This window comes from Phoxinus phoxinus (genome assembly GCF_949152265.1).
Source record: "Phoxinus phoxinus genome assembly, chromosome: 21".
NCBI classification, from domain to species: domain Eukaryota; kingdom Metazoa; phylum Chordata; class Actinopteri; order Cypriniformes; family Leuciscidae; genus Phoxinus; species Phoxinus phoxinus.
In genome coordinates, this window is record NC_136896.1 from 12899122 (window position 1) to 12916381 (window position 17260).

The 17260-nt window shown below is 37.0% G+C and overlaps 1 protein-coding gene across 10 annotated transcripts in view; it reads left to right on the forward strand.

Annotated features, from left to right (window-relative positions):
* Positions 1–17260, forward strand: part of usp54b (ubiquitin specific peptidase 54b) — a 109426-nt gene that overhangs the window by 24777 nt on the left and 67389 nt on the right. For all 10 annotated transcript variants that reach the window (XM_079594799.1, XM_079594802.1, XM_079594801.1 and 7 more), the window contains exon 2: positions 11187–11890. In XM_079594799.1, coding sequence (XP_079450925.1) covers positions 11744–11890 — 147 coding nt within the window. In that variant the 5' untranslated portion in view covers positions 11187–11743. The remainder of the gene's footprint in view (positions 1–11186; positions 11891–17260) is intronic.

Here is a 17260-nt window from a genome sequence, read left to right on the forward strand (position 1 = left end):
TGACCACCAACTCAATTTAACACTATTGAACATTCATATGATATTGACGGTGCTTTCATAAAATATTGCTTTGGCATCCCTCTCTCCCACCTTCAAAGCATCAGTTCCCTCGCCAAAAGTCTCCACCCCATTCTCAGCTTGAAAGTTGAAGAGTATACACCTTCATAACCTCAAGTCTTTTTAAATGCCTTTGTTATTAGTAATACCTAAGACCTTTTTTAATATGTTCGTTATTTTTGTTTGAAATCATTTATTCATTCATTCTTATTCATTTATTAATTAAATATATTTTTTCCAGTGTATTCTAGTTGGTTGTTGCACCACTATAGTCAACAATCATTACTTGTCCTTTATACACTTATATTTTGTTTGAATCAGTTGACCATTCTTCCCAGTGGCTAACATAATAAAATCCTGGCTTAATATAGCTAAATGAAGAGGAAAAATGGATCACTCTGGATGATTATGTTAGTCTTTTGAGGACAATCTCCATTCAGGATGTTGGAAAGCTGGTTTAGAACCATCTGTTCTCCTGAGGGTATTTATTCGGTTTGTTAGTGTGTTTGTTAGTGTGTGAACATGTCTCTGAGTAGATCCTATTCCACTTTACGCTCTTTGTGAGAGAACTATTTGTGTCCTTATATCCTGGAGGTCCTCTGTTGGGGAGTATAGCTAGTGTGCATCTACTGTACAGTGTTTGCACAATTAGTTTGGGCTGTTAGCACTTTTTTGTTTGTTTGTGGTGCTCTCTCTCGCTGTTCCGATAAATCGACTTAGTCCTCACTAGTCTCTTCGGTGTCCTCTTTGAAGTGCCTGATCCTGAGGCGACATGGGGGCGTTCCTTTATTTAATGTCTGCTCTCACGTGGTGTCTCTGAAGGAGACAAGAAGGAAAGTCTGTGCTAATTTTTCTTTTCCCTGGAGAAGCAGAACAGTAGTACCGTAAGACTCGGATGGTAAGAGGTGACCGCAAGTTTAATATTGCCCCGCCGTCGTCACAGGGGGACGGTAGTTGAAATTGGATTCGCAACGAAAGCTGATGATTACATAAAAATATTAACGGCATGCTAGTACAATTAAACGGCCGGACTTTAAAGCCAGCAAGCAGATGTTTGTGCTATTTTTGGTTACGTTGCTCCCGTAATGAGTGAAGAAGAAGAATGCTTTATGAATAGTCAGAAAAACAGCAAAATTGTGAAGAAAAAGGCAGTCTAGAGCTTGTGTTTGCTCTTGGCATGCGTGTCTATCCCCTGAAGCGCACTTTACCACAGCAAAATTGAATTGAATGACTACAAAGCCTTTAAAAGGTCCCTTGAAATGAAACGGCTTCGCTGGCATCTAAACTTCTCAGTGCTGGCGGTGTTCGCACTGGCCTAGGTTTACCCGCTGGCCGCTCTCGCCTACGCCTCCTCTGCGGAACAGTGATCCTTCTGGCTCCATAACAAGCGAAGGAGAGGAGAGTAACGGCTGTAAGGAGAAGAAAACCACTGTTTCTTCCAGTAGCCTGTGTTTCTTTAGCAGGGCTCAACAGTAACGTTGGACCAATGGCCCGGGGTCAGTACGTGAGAGTTGTGGGCCAATTGGCGGAACTATCAACAGCCCTATCAGATCAGTGTTGCAATGTCACACATCTTTATTGATTATGTTGTACATGTTTTTTTTTTACTAGCAATTTAACTTTTGTTTTCTGTGACGTATTAAATGTTATTGCTGCAAATATTTCAGATATAAACTTGTCATTATGGTATACTTGTCACGTTATTTGGCTTGAATAGATGAGGTGAAATTTTTTGAGAATGACTACTGTTCAATAATAATTTATACCAAATAATAATAATAATCCTGAAAAAAGTGCATCACGGATTCCATTAAAAATAATAAGCAGCAGTTTTCAACATCGATAATAGAATGTTTCTCGAGCAACAAATCAACATATTAGAAAGATTTCTGAAGAATCACGTGACACCAAGGGTGTAGATTTGGTTTGAACATTGGGGGGGTTTTCATGTGATCATGGTATAAATATTGGGGGGGTTGTGGGGGGGTTGTAATGCATAGATTAAAATATTGGGGGGTTATCTCCCCCCCAACCCCCCCACAAATTACGCCCCTGCGTGACACTGAAGACGGGAGTAATTCAGCATTGTCGTTACAGTAATAAATAAGTAAATACAATATATTACAATAGAAAAGTTATTTTGAATTGTAATATTTCTCAATATTACTATTTTACTGTATTTTTGATCAAATAAATGCAGCCTTGGTGAGCATAAGAGACGTCTTTCAAAAACATTCAAATATTTTACTGACTTTTACTGAATATTTGAATGGTATTGAATGGTGGTTTGTGTTTGTCTCTGTAGCATCAGTTTAATTGGGTATGTTTGTGCATTATATATCATCATTTACCAGTAAAAGTGTATTTATGTATTTTTAGCTGTTGCGTATAGCTGTTATATTTCTACATTTTAAAATGCATTTTTTTGATTACATTACATTTTTATTAAATTCATGCATTTATTCATATATGTAATAGCAAGTGTGTCATATTCAAGTGAGTAAAATATTAATATTTAATGAATTCTGTAATTTATAAGAAATGCTAATTAACTTGATAAAGTTAAACACCTACTAAATCTACACTCTGTCCTCCTGTTTGTGATGTGAACAAGTTGCATGCAAAGTGTCATGCAACACATGAGTCGGAAGATGCATTCAGAACATTTTGTGTGAAAAGGTTTATAAAAAAAATAATATATATATATATATATATATATATATATATATATATATATATATATCAGGTGAAACTCGAAAATTTCATTTATTTCAGTAATTCAACTTAAAAGGTAACTTAAAGAAACTTAATATATTATATAGACTCATTACATGCAAAGTGAGGTATTTCAAGCCTTTATTTGTTATAATTTTGATGATTATGGCTTACAGCTTATGAAAACCCCAAATTCAAAATTAGAATATAATGAAAAGGTTTTCATAGCTATAAGCCATAATCATCAAAATTATAACAAATAAAGGCTTGAAATATCTCACTTTGGGTATGTAATGAGTCTATATAACATATAATATATATAATTCACCTTTTAAGTTGAATTACTGAAATAAATGCATGATAAATGCAACTTTTGCATGATATTAAGATTTTTCGAATTTCACTTGTGTGTGAATATACTGTGTGTGTGTGTATATATATATATATATGTATATATATATATAAATTGATTGATATATATATTTTTTTATGTAGAAATACAATTTGTGGTGGAAGTGAAATGCTAGCAGTGGAAGTATACTGTAGTGACTAAATTCTGACTCAGTTGGCAAGCAGAAAATAAAATCACCGTTGATCCCTGAGCAGTGAACGACACCGGATTACATTGTCCCGGATTCAGCCTGACAGTTCCACGGCGTATCTCTCCTGCTGGCGTACAGCAGTCACGCAAACCCTATCAGTGGGAGGCGGAGAGAGGTGCAAGCTACACGCAGACAGATGTCAGTCTCTCTCTGCGGGCTCCAGGCGTCCCGAGCGCCCGCTTCCGGCTGCGGTGCGGCGCCCAGGCTCAAGAAATGTTCAAGCCCTTGGGCTAGTGATTCAGTTTCAGCTGATTACGCCCATTCCCAAAGAGAAACATTTTCTATCTCTCATTCTTCACCTTTACTTTAGTGCTAGCTAAAGAAAGGATTCCTCATGCCTGAGTTGATGACTTGTGCTCTCTTCCCCGTTTAGTTCAGTGATTGGTTGCAGAATGGGCTTCCATTTTCTCTGTGGAATGGAAAGAAAGAATCATTGACCATTTAGCAGCTGGGTTCAAAGACACCTGTAGACTTTGAATTACATCTTCACACTGTGGAAATAGGATATTGGTTGGGTAACACTTTAGAATACTGTACCATCATTTATGAATAACTACACTAGCCTGGGAAAACCCAGACCACTTCCGGCAAATTTAGATTTGCTCTGCAAGTGGGTCTGGCAAAGAGCCCATTGAAACTCATTTCCAATCCGTCGAAATCGCGGCACCAATCAGAAACGTTGGGGCGGGCTTTTACACGATGACGACACAGCAGAGACGGTGACGCAGATTTTGTACATTACAAAGATGGATGCCGCCGTGGAACATCACAACATCACTCGTTCGAATCAGCTATCGCGTCTGTTTCAAGCGATTTAAAATTGTCATTTTCGTTAACACAAACAGAGAATTGCTGAGAGTCTCGAGATGTTTCTCCGTCGCTCTGCATACGTCATGACATTCATCGCTCTGATTGGTTTTAGATCTATCCGACGTCCGTTGGTGACGCCCCTGTGGAAATTAATTGTCTATGGAGCTTTGCCAGACCCTAACTCAGTTACAACTGAGAGTGGTCTGGGTTTTCCCAGGCTATAACTACACAGGAACGAACAAGTAAAACAATAGTAACCGGCTAACCGCTAACTAACTTACGTCAATCTCAAAGATTCTTCAATTGGCAGCTCCATAAATGAACTGAAAGTTGTTTCTGACAGAGGTGGTGTTTAAGTCTGTCACTGGTGTGACTGTGTAAATGGTAAGGTGCTCTTCAGGGCTCGTGAGAGTGTTCATGGATGAGTGAGTCTGGTCTCCAGTGGCAGCACTATAAAGGCTCTGTTAATGGCGGGAGCTTTAGTGAGAGGCTGCAGTGCTGCACTCCTACACGTGTGCTCTTGTGCTTTTCCTCTAGTGGCTCTTCTTTTGTTTTTATGCGTTATTCTAAACCCTTGGTAAACGTCCTGGGTTATGTTGTTTCGTGTTTCACACCGTTTACATTTTACCCTTGCTTTTTTACACTGTTCGAACGCATTCAACCAAATACACTACGAAAGCAATCCGGTCTGGAAGTTGTCAAAAATGGACAAGCTCAAAACGTTTTAGAGCCCGTTTACACCTGTATTTAGAGTCATCCATTTGTCTCAGTTTTCTCAGTTGGCAGGTGTGAAACTAATTAATTTTGGAGCATGCCCTGACTGTGTTCACGTGTTTTCATGTTCAACAGTTTCACATTTCGAATGAAGGAGACCATTTGAAGAGCTTGATGTACAGTAATGAGTCACTAACACTCTTTCTTCCTGGGTTTTGCTGTTGTATAGTTATGGCTGCACAATAATGGTCAAACTGATAATCATGATTTTGGTGAGTGCTTTGTACATGAGATATTTTAAGAGAAGCAATTCAGTTGCAGATAAGACAAACCACAGATCTAGATTGCTCCACAAATGCAAATTCGTGCAAATCGCAAAAAACGATACCATTTTCACCTTTGATATTGCGAAACACTGCAAAAAGACGGTGGGGAAGTAGTTTTCTGATTTACATTATAAACACTGGTAAAACCTTAAAAAGCTTATCTCAAAAACGAAAACGGTGAATTTCCTAATATTACTTTTTTTTTTTTACGTTGTATCGTAGCACAGAGGTTGCATAAGTGCATTTATTTACTAACCATGACCACAAACAATATGGTCGAGCTTCATGTTTGGATTTATTATAGTTTGTCACAGAAGGTTAATTGCTGATTTTGTAGTGCAAACAGCACACATTACTGGCTGTATTACACTTTCATTCGAGCAGAATTTCACAATGAACATTGATAAACTCCAACATACTTGAGTTGTCAGGTTTTCAAATCATGTCAGTGTTTTCAGATTATCAGCGCTTTTTGCAGCGCAGAGCGAGCGCATGCGCATGGTTGCCAGGTTGGGAAGTAATACACTGGGCTGAAACCATATCCATTTAAGACAGGGGTCTTTAATGTTTTTTCTGAGCAAGGACCCCTTAGGCGATAGAGACATGGAGCAGGGATCCCCGAAACAAAATGTGTCAAACAAAGCTACATATTAAACATATAGCCTTCGATATTAAATTAAACCAACCATATTATCATAGTAGTAAATGTCACTTCTGAAATTTTGCAGCATGTAATTGGCTGTCAGTCTTAGCAGCATGGAAAAACCCAACCCTTTTATTCAATGGATTATATACAGTATAGCATTGAAAGAGCGCAATGAACAATCCCTTTATTAGAAGATGTCCTTAATCTTAGTTCATTGCGAAGTTCCGTTATAATCAATGAAGCTGCACAATGAATTTCTTACTTAGTACTGACTAAATTAAAGACATCCGATTGACCATTGCTTTTAAGAGATCAACAGACATGTACGTGATTGGCTACATTTCTCCCAGCTGAGTTCTCCAGAGTGCAAACATAAATACGGTACACACTGGAGTATATGCCAAATCTGTTTCACCAATATATTATTACAGACAGTATCAACTGAGGGTTGATAACAAAAAAATTAACAAAATTAACAAAAAATTTTTACCACTCTAGACCCCTAGTTGAATGGTATTGATTTTTTGTTTTGTTTTAATGTTTATATGTCTATGTGGTGTTTTAAATATGCTTTAGGACAAACGATGTGCAAATTCATCAGTCAACACCATTGCTGAGTATTTTCTCCTTAAAACGTCAGTTTACCAACAATCTCAAAAACATGGTTTGAAATCGCCTTTGTTCTCTATGTCACAAAAATGTAACCAATCCTGTCAACGTCCCGGTATATTTTTCTGTTGATATGAAAAATCGGATACATTTTAACAATATAGAGGGTTAAAATAATGTATATTACGATGTTATTATGACCTATGCCTTTCTCCACTGCAGTTCTAAGTTGTTCAAAGCGTTTCTAAGGATACTGATTTTTAGAAGGCAGCTGTCTTACTCTGAGATGGCACAGGAACATGGTTTGTGTAACATTATCAACACGTTATTCATTTTTTGATAGTCATCATAGTCAAGCCAAAGTCTAATCATATAAATGCGTTATGTGTCTGATGTAGAGAGCAATGCATAAAACACATTACCATTCTGACACATCAACTTTAAGACAAACCTATAATATAATAGAATAATTAGCTCTTCCTCTTCTTCTTCTAAATCAGTTTCTGGTTCAAACATGTATGGCTGAATTAAACCAGTATCTCCACTTGCCATTGTGTAGCGTTTACTACAGTAAAGTGGACTGAGTGGATTAGGTATTCTGAGCTGGTGTGATTGAGTGGAGGCGGGGCTAATTTGCATATTTATGGCTCTGCGTATTCTAAATGACGAAAGGGTGTAGATTTATGTTTCAAGCTATTTTAATGCATGAAGAATTTTTTTTCACAGATCAAAGATGAGTTTTAATGGATAAAATCATAGATGACAGGGGGACTTTAAGAGAAATCTCTGTTTTGCTGAACTGGTTTGAGGAAAAAACTCTTCTGTTTGCTCTGTGAAATAAAAAAGAATAGAATCCTGGGGATTTTTATATGAAGGCCCAAGAGAGGTGAAGATCAGGGATCATGAGAGGTTACAAGCTCATCCATCTCTCTCCCTCTCTCTCTTTGTAGAATCCCAGTGCCCTCTGTGTGGTTGCCAAGGTATCTCCACGGCTGTGGATCCTGGCAGTGTGGCACTGGAACTCTGCCATTTAACGGAATTAAAAGGGGATTTAGGGAGATGTGTGTGTGTGTGTGTGTGTTTGGGGGGATTGGTGGCCAGCAGAACTGTGAGGTATGGAGGCGGGGCTTTGCGGTTGCCACACAGTGCACCAGAGTGTTACGTAACATGTTTACTAACACACTAGCCAGGAGGCGATTACTTCCCATAGTTCATCCTGACCTGGTCTGATTGATAGCAGCTCTCAATTGGTTCCCGAGCGTCTGATTGTTGCTAAGTTAATGAAACGGTCCTGTCCGCCCAGCTCCAGAGGACACGGCCTTTTCAGAGCTGTTGGTCTTGTGCATGTTATTAGGAGCCGTATTGGGCTGAGCTTATTTGGATAATCAGAAAGGCCCTCTACTCTCTCTCTCTCTCGCTCTCTCTCTCTCATTAGTTCACTCTCTCTCTCTTTGTCCCTCTCTTCGTAATTGTTGGCTGTGTTGTGCTGTTCTCTGCAGTGCATTATATAAATGCATAAACCCTCTGGTGCAATGGTTGCACAGTGCCAGCTAGTGTATGACAGTATCGGTCGGGGCATCGACCGGCACGTTGCTTGGGGGGGTGGACTGCGCTGTTGTCATGGCAGCCTGTGACTCACAATTGTACCCCGTGCTACTCAGGTCACATGACTCCAACCGTGAATAACTCCTTCACCGACCTCAGCAGCGCCGCCCACTGAGAATGAGTGTTCACACCTGTTTTATGTAAAACAAGACACATGCATGTGAAGCAGCATATCATGCTTAATTTTTCTGTTATTTTCATTATCAATTTTAATTCAAATGAACAGTTAATTGATTAGCATTAATACAATAAGATGCATATAGCGGACTTCATCTACCATGTGCAACTTTTTCATTATATAAATTAATTATGTGTTTAAATAATGAAAAAAAAAATAGCAGCACATGGTATTTGGAGTTCGCCACATATTTTTTTAAAGGTACACTATGTAATTTGCGGCCCTCTAGTGCATGCATTTTCAAACTGCATGCATTTTGCAAAAGAAAATTTGTTTTGGTTGTGCTTCGGCTCTGCATGAATGTGTGGATAAATAAAGTATGGTTATCCTACTGCTCATAAAACATTTACTTCTAAGCTTAAAGGTTTAGATGGAAAGGATCTCAAACTAACTAGCTGAAGATGTTACTGTTGCTAAACCCATAGACATGGTAGGCTACTTCCTTGAAAATGCATTCCGGAATAGCACTACAAAAACCATAATGAAATGACTCTTCACAATATATAATGCTTGCTTTACAATGTAGTAGTGGCACCGTGTCAACTTTTCTCATTCGTTGTGACAACTAACCACTCAACTAACCACACGCGTCAAAGTAGCTGGAGCTACACTTAAAATAGGCTTACCATAGTGAATCAGGGTAAGACAAAAAAAAAAAAATGTTTTGGAAGAAGGATTGATGAGGTATTGACTCATTATTTAAATTTTGTTCATTTAGAACACAAAATAGTTACATGGTGTACCTTTCAAATATTTATTATTTAAACGTATCATTTAATACCTTTAAATATTGCTCTACTCTGTTTTAATAGATTAAAGCTATTTAGCATGAGTTTAATTTGCCATTAATGCATTACTCTAAAATAATAATGTGTGTAGAAAATATAGATATGACTCTTTTTCATTACTTTGTGGATCATTAATATTTGTGGACATTTTCATATATATCTCTTTTTTTAATAATAATTAACTTTAAATAACATCAATACAGAAGTTATTTAAATATTTTTTATATTATTTTAAATATTTAAAAATATTAAATATATGACCAAAAAGTACTGTCCAAAATATCTATTGATCCACAAAATGATATTTTACTGAACGGTCACATCTATATTTTTTATAAAACATTATTATTAATTGAAATATATGAACAGCAAATTAAACGAATTAAATGTATGCTAAACAACATGTATTGCAATACAGTAAAATAAGAGTGCTATGTTTAGCATGACTTTAACTAGTCATGCTAAACATAAAATAACCCTTTATGGATCACTATATATTTTGGTATATTACTTTTTGCTTATATTTATGGCAATAAAGGATACCGTTTAAATACATTGCATGACGCTACACTGTCCTCTGCAACAACATTATGGTCAGGTGGGATAATGCAGGGAGACAGACAGATTTCCTGTTGTTAGACCCCAATAAATAGCTTGACAAGCCACATTTTCTGTCCTGTGTTGACATATTTCCTTGTGTTGTGTTAGCGAACTATCTCTGTTTTGAAATTGTTGAGCTTAATTTATTAAATGACCTATGTCATTGAATCGATCAGTAGGTGATCATGAACATCCCTGACCTACACACACACACACACACACACACACACACACACACACACACACACACACACACACACACACACACACACACACACACACACACACACACACACACACACACACACACACACACACACACACACACACACACACACACACACACACTGTTCTTCCACATCAGAACATCCCTCTCCATAACTCTGCCTCAGGAGAACAGGACAAACTGCAGGGCTGGACCATGTGGACAGAGTGTGTATTGTGGGTGTGTATTTATGTAGTGCGAATAGGACATGAGAGCTCTGTGATGCAAGCTGTGTCTCTGCAGTGCTGCTGTCTTTCCTCTCCCATTTCCCTCCCTCTGTACCTTCCTCTCTCTCTTGCTTTCTGCTGGTTGGAAAGGGGAGAGGATGAGGGTATGAAACATATGATGGTCCAAATTTGTTAGAGAGGAGATTTTGCATCTATTCTTAAGTTGATATATTTGCATGGCAATCGGTGTGCAGGACTGCTTTACTGTGTGTACTGTACATATGATAGGGGTAAAAAGACATTACGTGATGTGAAAATAGGTAGTTGACGTATAACCTGGCCGTAAACCACAATAAAGATTTTAGGCTCAAATGTACATATGTATAATTTTTACATACATTTTTTTCTTGTAAGTTTTAAGTCAACATATTTATTAACTCATATTTTTTAATAATTTTAAATTGTGCTGTGGTGGTACAAATACATTTTTAAAAGTACAAATATTACAAGTAGTCTCAATAAAATATAAAGATATTTTACATAAATACAATTATAATAATTATTGAATTATACACTTGTTTTTACTTTATTTTTGATCAACTAAATGTACAGTATCTTGGTCTACATAAGAGACTTCTTTCAAAAACATTTAAAAATGTTTTGTATTTGTACTGTTTAGAAGACAATTCATTTGTTTTATGATCTTATATTTTGGATTGCATCCATCAAGTTGCAAAAGAAGAAGAAAATATCCAAATGAAATAAATATTTTAGAAATAAAAAGCATTTTATTTTTTTGGAATATCCAAAATATTGTCAATCAATGTAGAGATAGATATAAACAGAGGGGGTGCATATCTGAGACACAAAATTTTTCAAAAAGTAATTTACCATATTCATGTTATTTTGCATAAAGTATAAGGAAAGTAGAACCATTTTTAAAAAAAAATCTGTTAAAGTTTAAAAATGATGATGGTTTTCAAACAGGCTTCCCACTCCTACTCCCCCCTCCTTTTCTATGCCCATTAAAATCAGAAAGATTATTATAATTTTTTTTAATAAAAGGCAAGTTTTTGAGTGTAAATTATTATTTCTGTTTTTCAGACCAGCTGGGCTAAGAGAGAACACATTGCAGAGGCTCAGAAGTGAAGATCAGTCAGCGGACAGAAAGTGGACACAGCTTCGTGAGGACAGTGTCTCGGACCACAGACATAGACACGAGCACTTACTCTAACACACACTGCAACAGTCACACAGCTGGTTTTAACCAGGCCAGTATTTGCGTTTGACCCCACTTTACCATCTCAGGTGCAGGAAGGCATTTAGACAGACAGACATTAGTGAGATTCACCCCCCCCCCCCATCCCCCCTCGAGAGAAAACATCACTATTATATTCACACCTGTCGGCAGATTCCTTCATTATAAATTTTGTTTTGTACTCACTGACCAAACACCCATCTCTGACCCACATATTCCTCTCTCATGGGAGTAACATAGAGAACAGCCCAGCAAAGGCACTCTCTGCTCACTCTCTCTCATTCACACACACACACACTCATCTGCACCATATTCAGGATGCCCTCCTCCTCCAGCGTGATTAGCTGGGGAAGGATGTGGCTCTTGTGGTGATTGGAGGGGGGAGTGAAGCGGAGCTGGACCCATGTCGTGGAAGCGGAACTACTTTGCGTCAGGCAGCAGTGGGCTGCAGGGGATGTTTACCCCACGCACCATGACCTCCATCGCACCCAGCAAAGGCCTGAGCAATGAGCCGGGTCAGAACAGCTGCTTCCTAAACAGTGCGCTACAGGTAGGATGGAAATTTGCCCTATTGACTTTTGCATTAATGTGTTATACTTTACAGATGCTGTTCACACAGGGTCTACATTTAACATGCAGGGTGACAAATGCAAGTTAAAAATTGTCTTTGAAGAAACTGTTGGCTTGTGGTTTTCTAAGGGAAACCTGGAAATAGCAGAGAATTTTAAAACTGATTTGCAGGTTTTAAAAAAAATTCTGGAGACAACTAAATAGAAATAAAAAAAAACATGGAAAACATGTCAATAATAATAAAAAAAAATGTTTTGATTAAAAATACAGTACAATCAGTAATATTGTGACCATGGACAACAAAACCAGTCACATGGGCCAATTTTATGAAAATGATTAAATTTTATGAAATTAATTTTCATGAATAAATAAGCTTTCCATTCATGTATGGTTTGTTAGGATATAGGACAATATTGGCCGAGATACAACTATTTGAAAATCTGGAATCTGAGGTTGCAAAAAAATATATATTACAATTTAAATGTCACATATTACAATTTAAAATAAAATATTTTTTATATATTTTAGATAAATAATAAATAATTGTATATTTCAATATATTTATAAAATGTAATTTATTCCTGTGATGGCAAAGCTGAATTTCCATTTAATACTCCAGTCTTCAGAAATCATTCTAATGTTCTGATTTGGTGCTTAAGAAACATTTGTTATTATCAGTGTTGAAAACGGTTTCATATTCTTGTGGGAACCGTGATGCATTATTTTTTGATGAATAGAAAGTTCAAAATAGCAATATTGATTTGAAATTGAAATCTTTTGTATCATTATAAATGTATGTGTCACTTTTGATCAATTCAATGCGGAGTAAAGTTTTACCATCATTTTTTATACGACGCTGCGTGTGACATAATGACGTTTGTTCTGTTTGTCACAAAAATGCAACGAAAACGAATAGCTTTGTCAAAAGGACACTAAATACACACTACATATCCCAATTTCTCAATTCACTCACCTTTTGGCAGTTATCAAATATAGTTAGCATTAGCAAAAGGTTTCTTCTGGGGCTTGTGTGAACAGTTGATGCGCGGTTGAAGCATTATTTAGTATCCTGGATAGTTGTAGAGTTCATTTAGAGTATTCTGGATTTCTCTCTTGTTTCTCTCTCTCCCATTTGATCCTTTTCTTGCTGCTGTATCTGATGTCACTGTTAGTCTATGCCGGTCCCAGTTTAGCAGAGCTTTATCTGGGTCTTCCTTGTAGGCTGTCCTCACTTACACAAATATGTCTGGCCAAACAGTCTGTCTGCTCATAAATTAAACATCCCTCTCTGTTACCTACCCAACATAGCCTTGAAAAATGTCTCTGAAAGCCACTTGACTGCTTTCATAAGGGATATTCCAAACTACATCCCATACTTTTATAATAAACTAATCAGTAGACCTTTATTGTTATATATATATATATATATGTATATATACATTGATGAGCCATTACATTACATGTCAACAGCAGGTCCTCCAGTTCCCATATATTGCAGGGATTGTGAATTAAAAAAGTGACGTTAATACAGGTTCTATTGGTCCTTTGAATCACCCGTCGTTCAAGCTAGTGTCGCCAAGTTCAAGTTTAAGTGTTTAGGCGTTGAGCGCAAGTCATCTTTTCCACTTAACTACAAGTTATAGGACGAAATATACATGATTGAACATCAGAAAGTATGTCGAAAGAAACCGTGCAATTTACTAAAATGTATAATCTCTTATGTAATCACTCAATCAGGGTTTCAATCGCAGAAAGACAGCAATAAAACATCTTCTGAACAATATGGCACTTAATGTTTCATTTACCTCAGGAAAGTTATCCAGTGTTCACAGTTTATTAGTTAGCTAAAAAAAAAACACTACAGAGGAGCTAATGAACAAGACAAGTCTTTAATAAAACCTTATGTGCAATTCAAATGTTTGTATACAACTCAGCTGTTATTTGAGTGTGATTATTAAATCTGAAAATAGCAGTTGAAGATTTTAGCTCTGTTGATAGTTTTAACCTTTAATATTGTAGTAATGTACCATATGAGAGGGTTCCCTGTATAGTTTAGAGTATTAGTTTGGAGAGTATTTTTCTTATGAAAAACTAACATGTAAGCCTATCTGAAATATTTACAAATGAATCGGTATTGAATCAATTTTGTAATACTGTATACTGTGGTATTTTCTGACACAATTATCACTGTCTATACTGTAGCTTAAGCATTCAACAGCATATATAGATAGATAGATTATAAAGATAGATTGATTTAAAGAACAAAAATAGACCATTCCAGAATCATCCCTCTCTTGTGCTGTACAGTATATGCCCAAAAGAGGGATACGATTCATACAAACAAAAAGAGTAAGTGAGAAAAAAGAGAAAGGGTGAAGAAAAAGTGATCAAATCACGACATTTTTATTCTCCCTACTTTAGAGGAATCCTTGATAATCACTTTCTAGTCGCTGTAACAGAACCGGACAGGGATGAGTGAGCGGAATTATGCTCCAGGGTTTTTTCATGTTTCCTTTTTGTTCAGTCGCAACATACTTAAAAGAGCTAAATCAAATCACAGATCCAGTGAAGTCAAACTAACTTCTTATCAGCCGTTAGACAGGAATTCTATTAGCGAGTCCCCTCTAGATTAGCTCATCATGTGTGAGAGACTGTAGCACCACAGCCGATTCTCCAAAGGATTTTGCATTTTGCGTCCTGAGTGCGCTGTTGTAAATGGGACGCTTCCTTCAACCCTCTAGGGCGCTTCATTCAAAAGCCAAGTCCACACCACAGATCTGTCTGAGCTTTTCCAAAACGGGCTCAGCGATGGATGTGCTCATTTTCATCTGGATCAGGCCAGCCAGGTGTGTGGGAGCAAAAGGTCCGGGCTTGATCTCGCAATAGAGACTTATTAATAGGTAGTGAAAAATAAAAATGGGCTAATATGCTAATCCTGTGATCGGAACACAATGCAGGAGAGAGGATTGGCTAAATGAGACAGTGTCAGTGGCATCTGACAGGGGAGCAATTTGCACTTTTCTCACTTAATATTCAGCAATGTTATTGATCTGACTGTACTGACGATGTTGTATGAGAACTGAACTGAGCTGGACGATTTAATTTATTTATTTTTTGCAGAACTGATTTATAGATTTAATTAATTAATTCAATAATTGATGATCTTGACAACAGAACTGAATCAACACTGAACTGACTTCAGTTGAACAACATGCATCATTTTCCTGTCATCACTGTAAAGCCACTTTGTATAAAGCGCTAAATAAATAAAGGTGACCTGACTTGACATGACTGTTAATCATGTTAAAGGGAGAGTTAGGCCAAAAATGAAAAATTGTGTTATTTACTTGCCCTCATGTCATTCCAAAACTGTATGACTTTCTTTTTTAAGTGGAACTCAAAAGAAGATGTTTTGAATAAGATTTGGGTCAAAAACAAGATTGGACCCCATTGACTTTCATTGTATTGAGATTTTTCTAAATATCTTTGTGTTCAGCAGAAGATTGAGTCAGAAAGGTTTGGAACGACATGAGGGAGAGTTCATTTTTGGATGAACTATTCCTTTAAGTCTACCGTCCTGGAAGGCAGGTCGGTCCGGTCCAAGAGGCTCTACTTAATATCAGTTTGGAAAGGGTCTCGCAGACTCCTCCAGAGATTAGGTGTTTAATTTAAGCCTGGAAGTTGAGTTCTAAATTTCCCCCCTTCATGCACATTCTCATCCCACTGCGACTTAAGTAACACGAAAGGCTCTTAATTTAGCAATATATATATATATTGCTCTGAAATCTGGAAGTGGTTCAGTTGTGAGCTCAGGGCTTACTTTACCGTATCCTGAGATAACCTTGCCGAAATAATTAATACACATTTTAATCATGTACTTGTTTTTGAAGTGTCTAATCATACGCATCTCACTTTTTTTCTATTCACGAAGAGTCTAATCATATCTCGTTTTAAAATGTGTGCAGAAGTATCTAAACTACTGCAGGGTCATTCTGTGCCTTTCTTTCTTAAAGTACTTTTCTGTAAGATTTGATACAGTCTGTCAGATAGATAATGCGTTAAGTGTTAATAAATTGCATTCTGCCATCTCAAGCTAAATGAATACATTTAAATACATGTTTTAATATAATTATCCATTCATAAATGTAACAGGGTTGACAGTAACATGGTTGACAGTTTTACCATATACTGTACACTACTGTTTAAAAGTTTGGGTCAGTAAGACAACCGAAGGACTGTGTTTTGGCATCAACTATTCATTGTTAAAATCATTTTATTTCATACAGTACTGTATGCAAATGAGAAACATTAATGGCACCTGTTTGGTGGAATCATCCTTCAGTGTAGCTAACAATAGAGAAATAATTCTCTCTATGCATGATTGTTTGAGTATTAAATGGATAGATGGGCTCATAATGAAGCATATGTTTAGCCTATAAACAGCCTCCAGTGTCACCTGCCCTGTTAGCATACCATGACTTTTTTTTTCTTCGTTTTTATCTCTTTTTTTCCTTATTCAGCTGCCATTAGTGCTGTTTTACATAGCGCTGTCTGTGTTGCTTGTCTGCCGGAGCACCTGTTCTGAGAGTGTTGTGATTTTTCTCATTAGGACGAGAGCAATAAGCCGCTGTCCACATTAAGCCTTATCAGAGCTCATTTGAATAAACAGCCCGTGTCCTTGACTGAAGCTGGGCCAGAACTGCTGCCGGTAATTATCCCGGTCCATGCCATGCCACCTTTGTCTCCCCTCTGGCCCGGGTCACGTGGCTTCCCTTCCTTCATTCATTTATTTCTTCTGCCAGCCAACTTGATCAAATCCAGATTTTATGGTGATTGCGGCACTTAAAAAGCCATTTTTCAGCTGTCTTCCCTCATACCAGCTGTGAATGCAATCATTACTGATAGAAATACCTTGAGATAAAAAAGAATAAATGGTGAAGAAAAACCGAAAGGAACTAATGGGGCATGTCAATGTTTCTTTTACTTATTTGCATAATCAAAATATCTATTTTATTACTGAAACTGAAGAGCTTCTTTCTTTCTTTCTTTCTTTCTTTCTTTCTTTCTTTCTTTCTTTCTTTCTTTCTTTCTTTCTTTCTTTCTTTCTTTCTTTCTTTCTTTCTTTCTTTCTTTCTTTCTTTCTTTCTTTCTTTCTTTCTTTCTTTACTTCATTTGTCCTTCATCCCTCTTTTCTTTTCTTCTTTCCTTTCATTTCTTCATTTGTCCTTCATCCCTCTTTTCGTTTCTTCCATCCGTTGTTTCCTTCCTTCCTTCCTTTCTCTTGCTTTCATTTAACCTTTCATATTCATTCTCCCTTTCATTTTTATTTTCTTCCTTCCATTCTTCATTC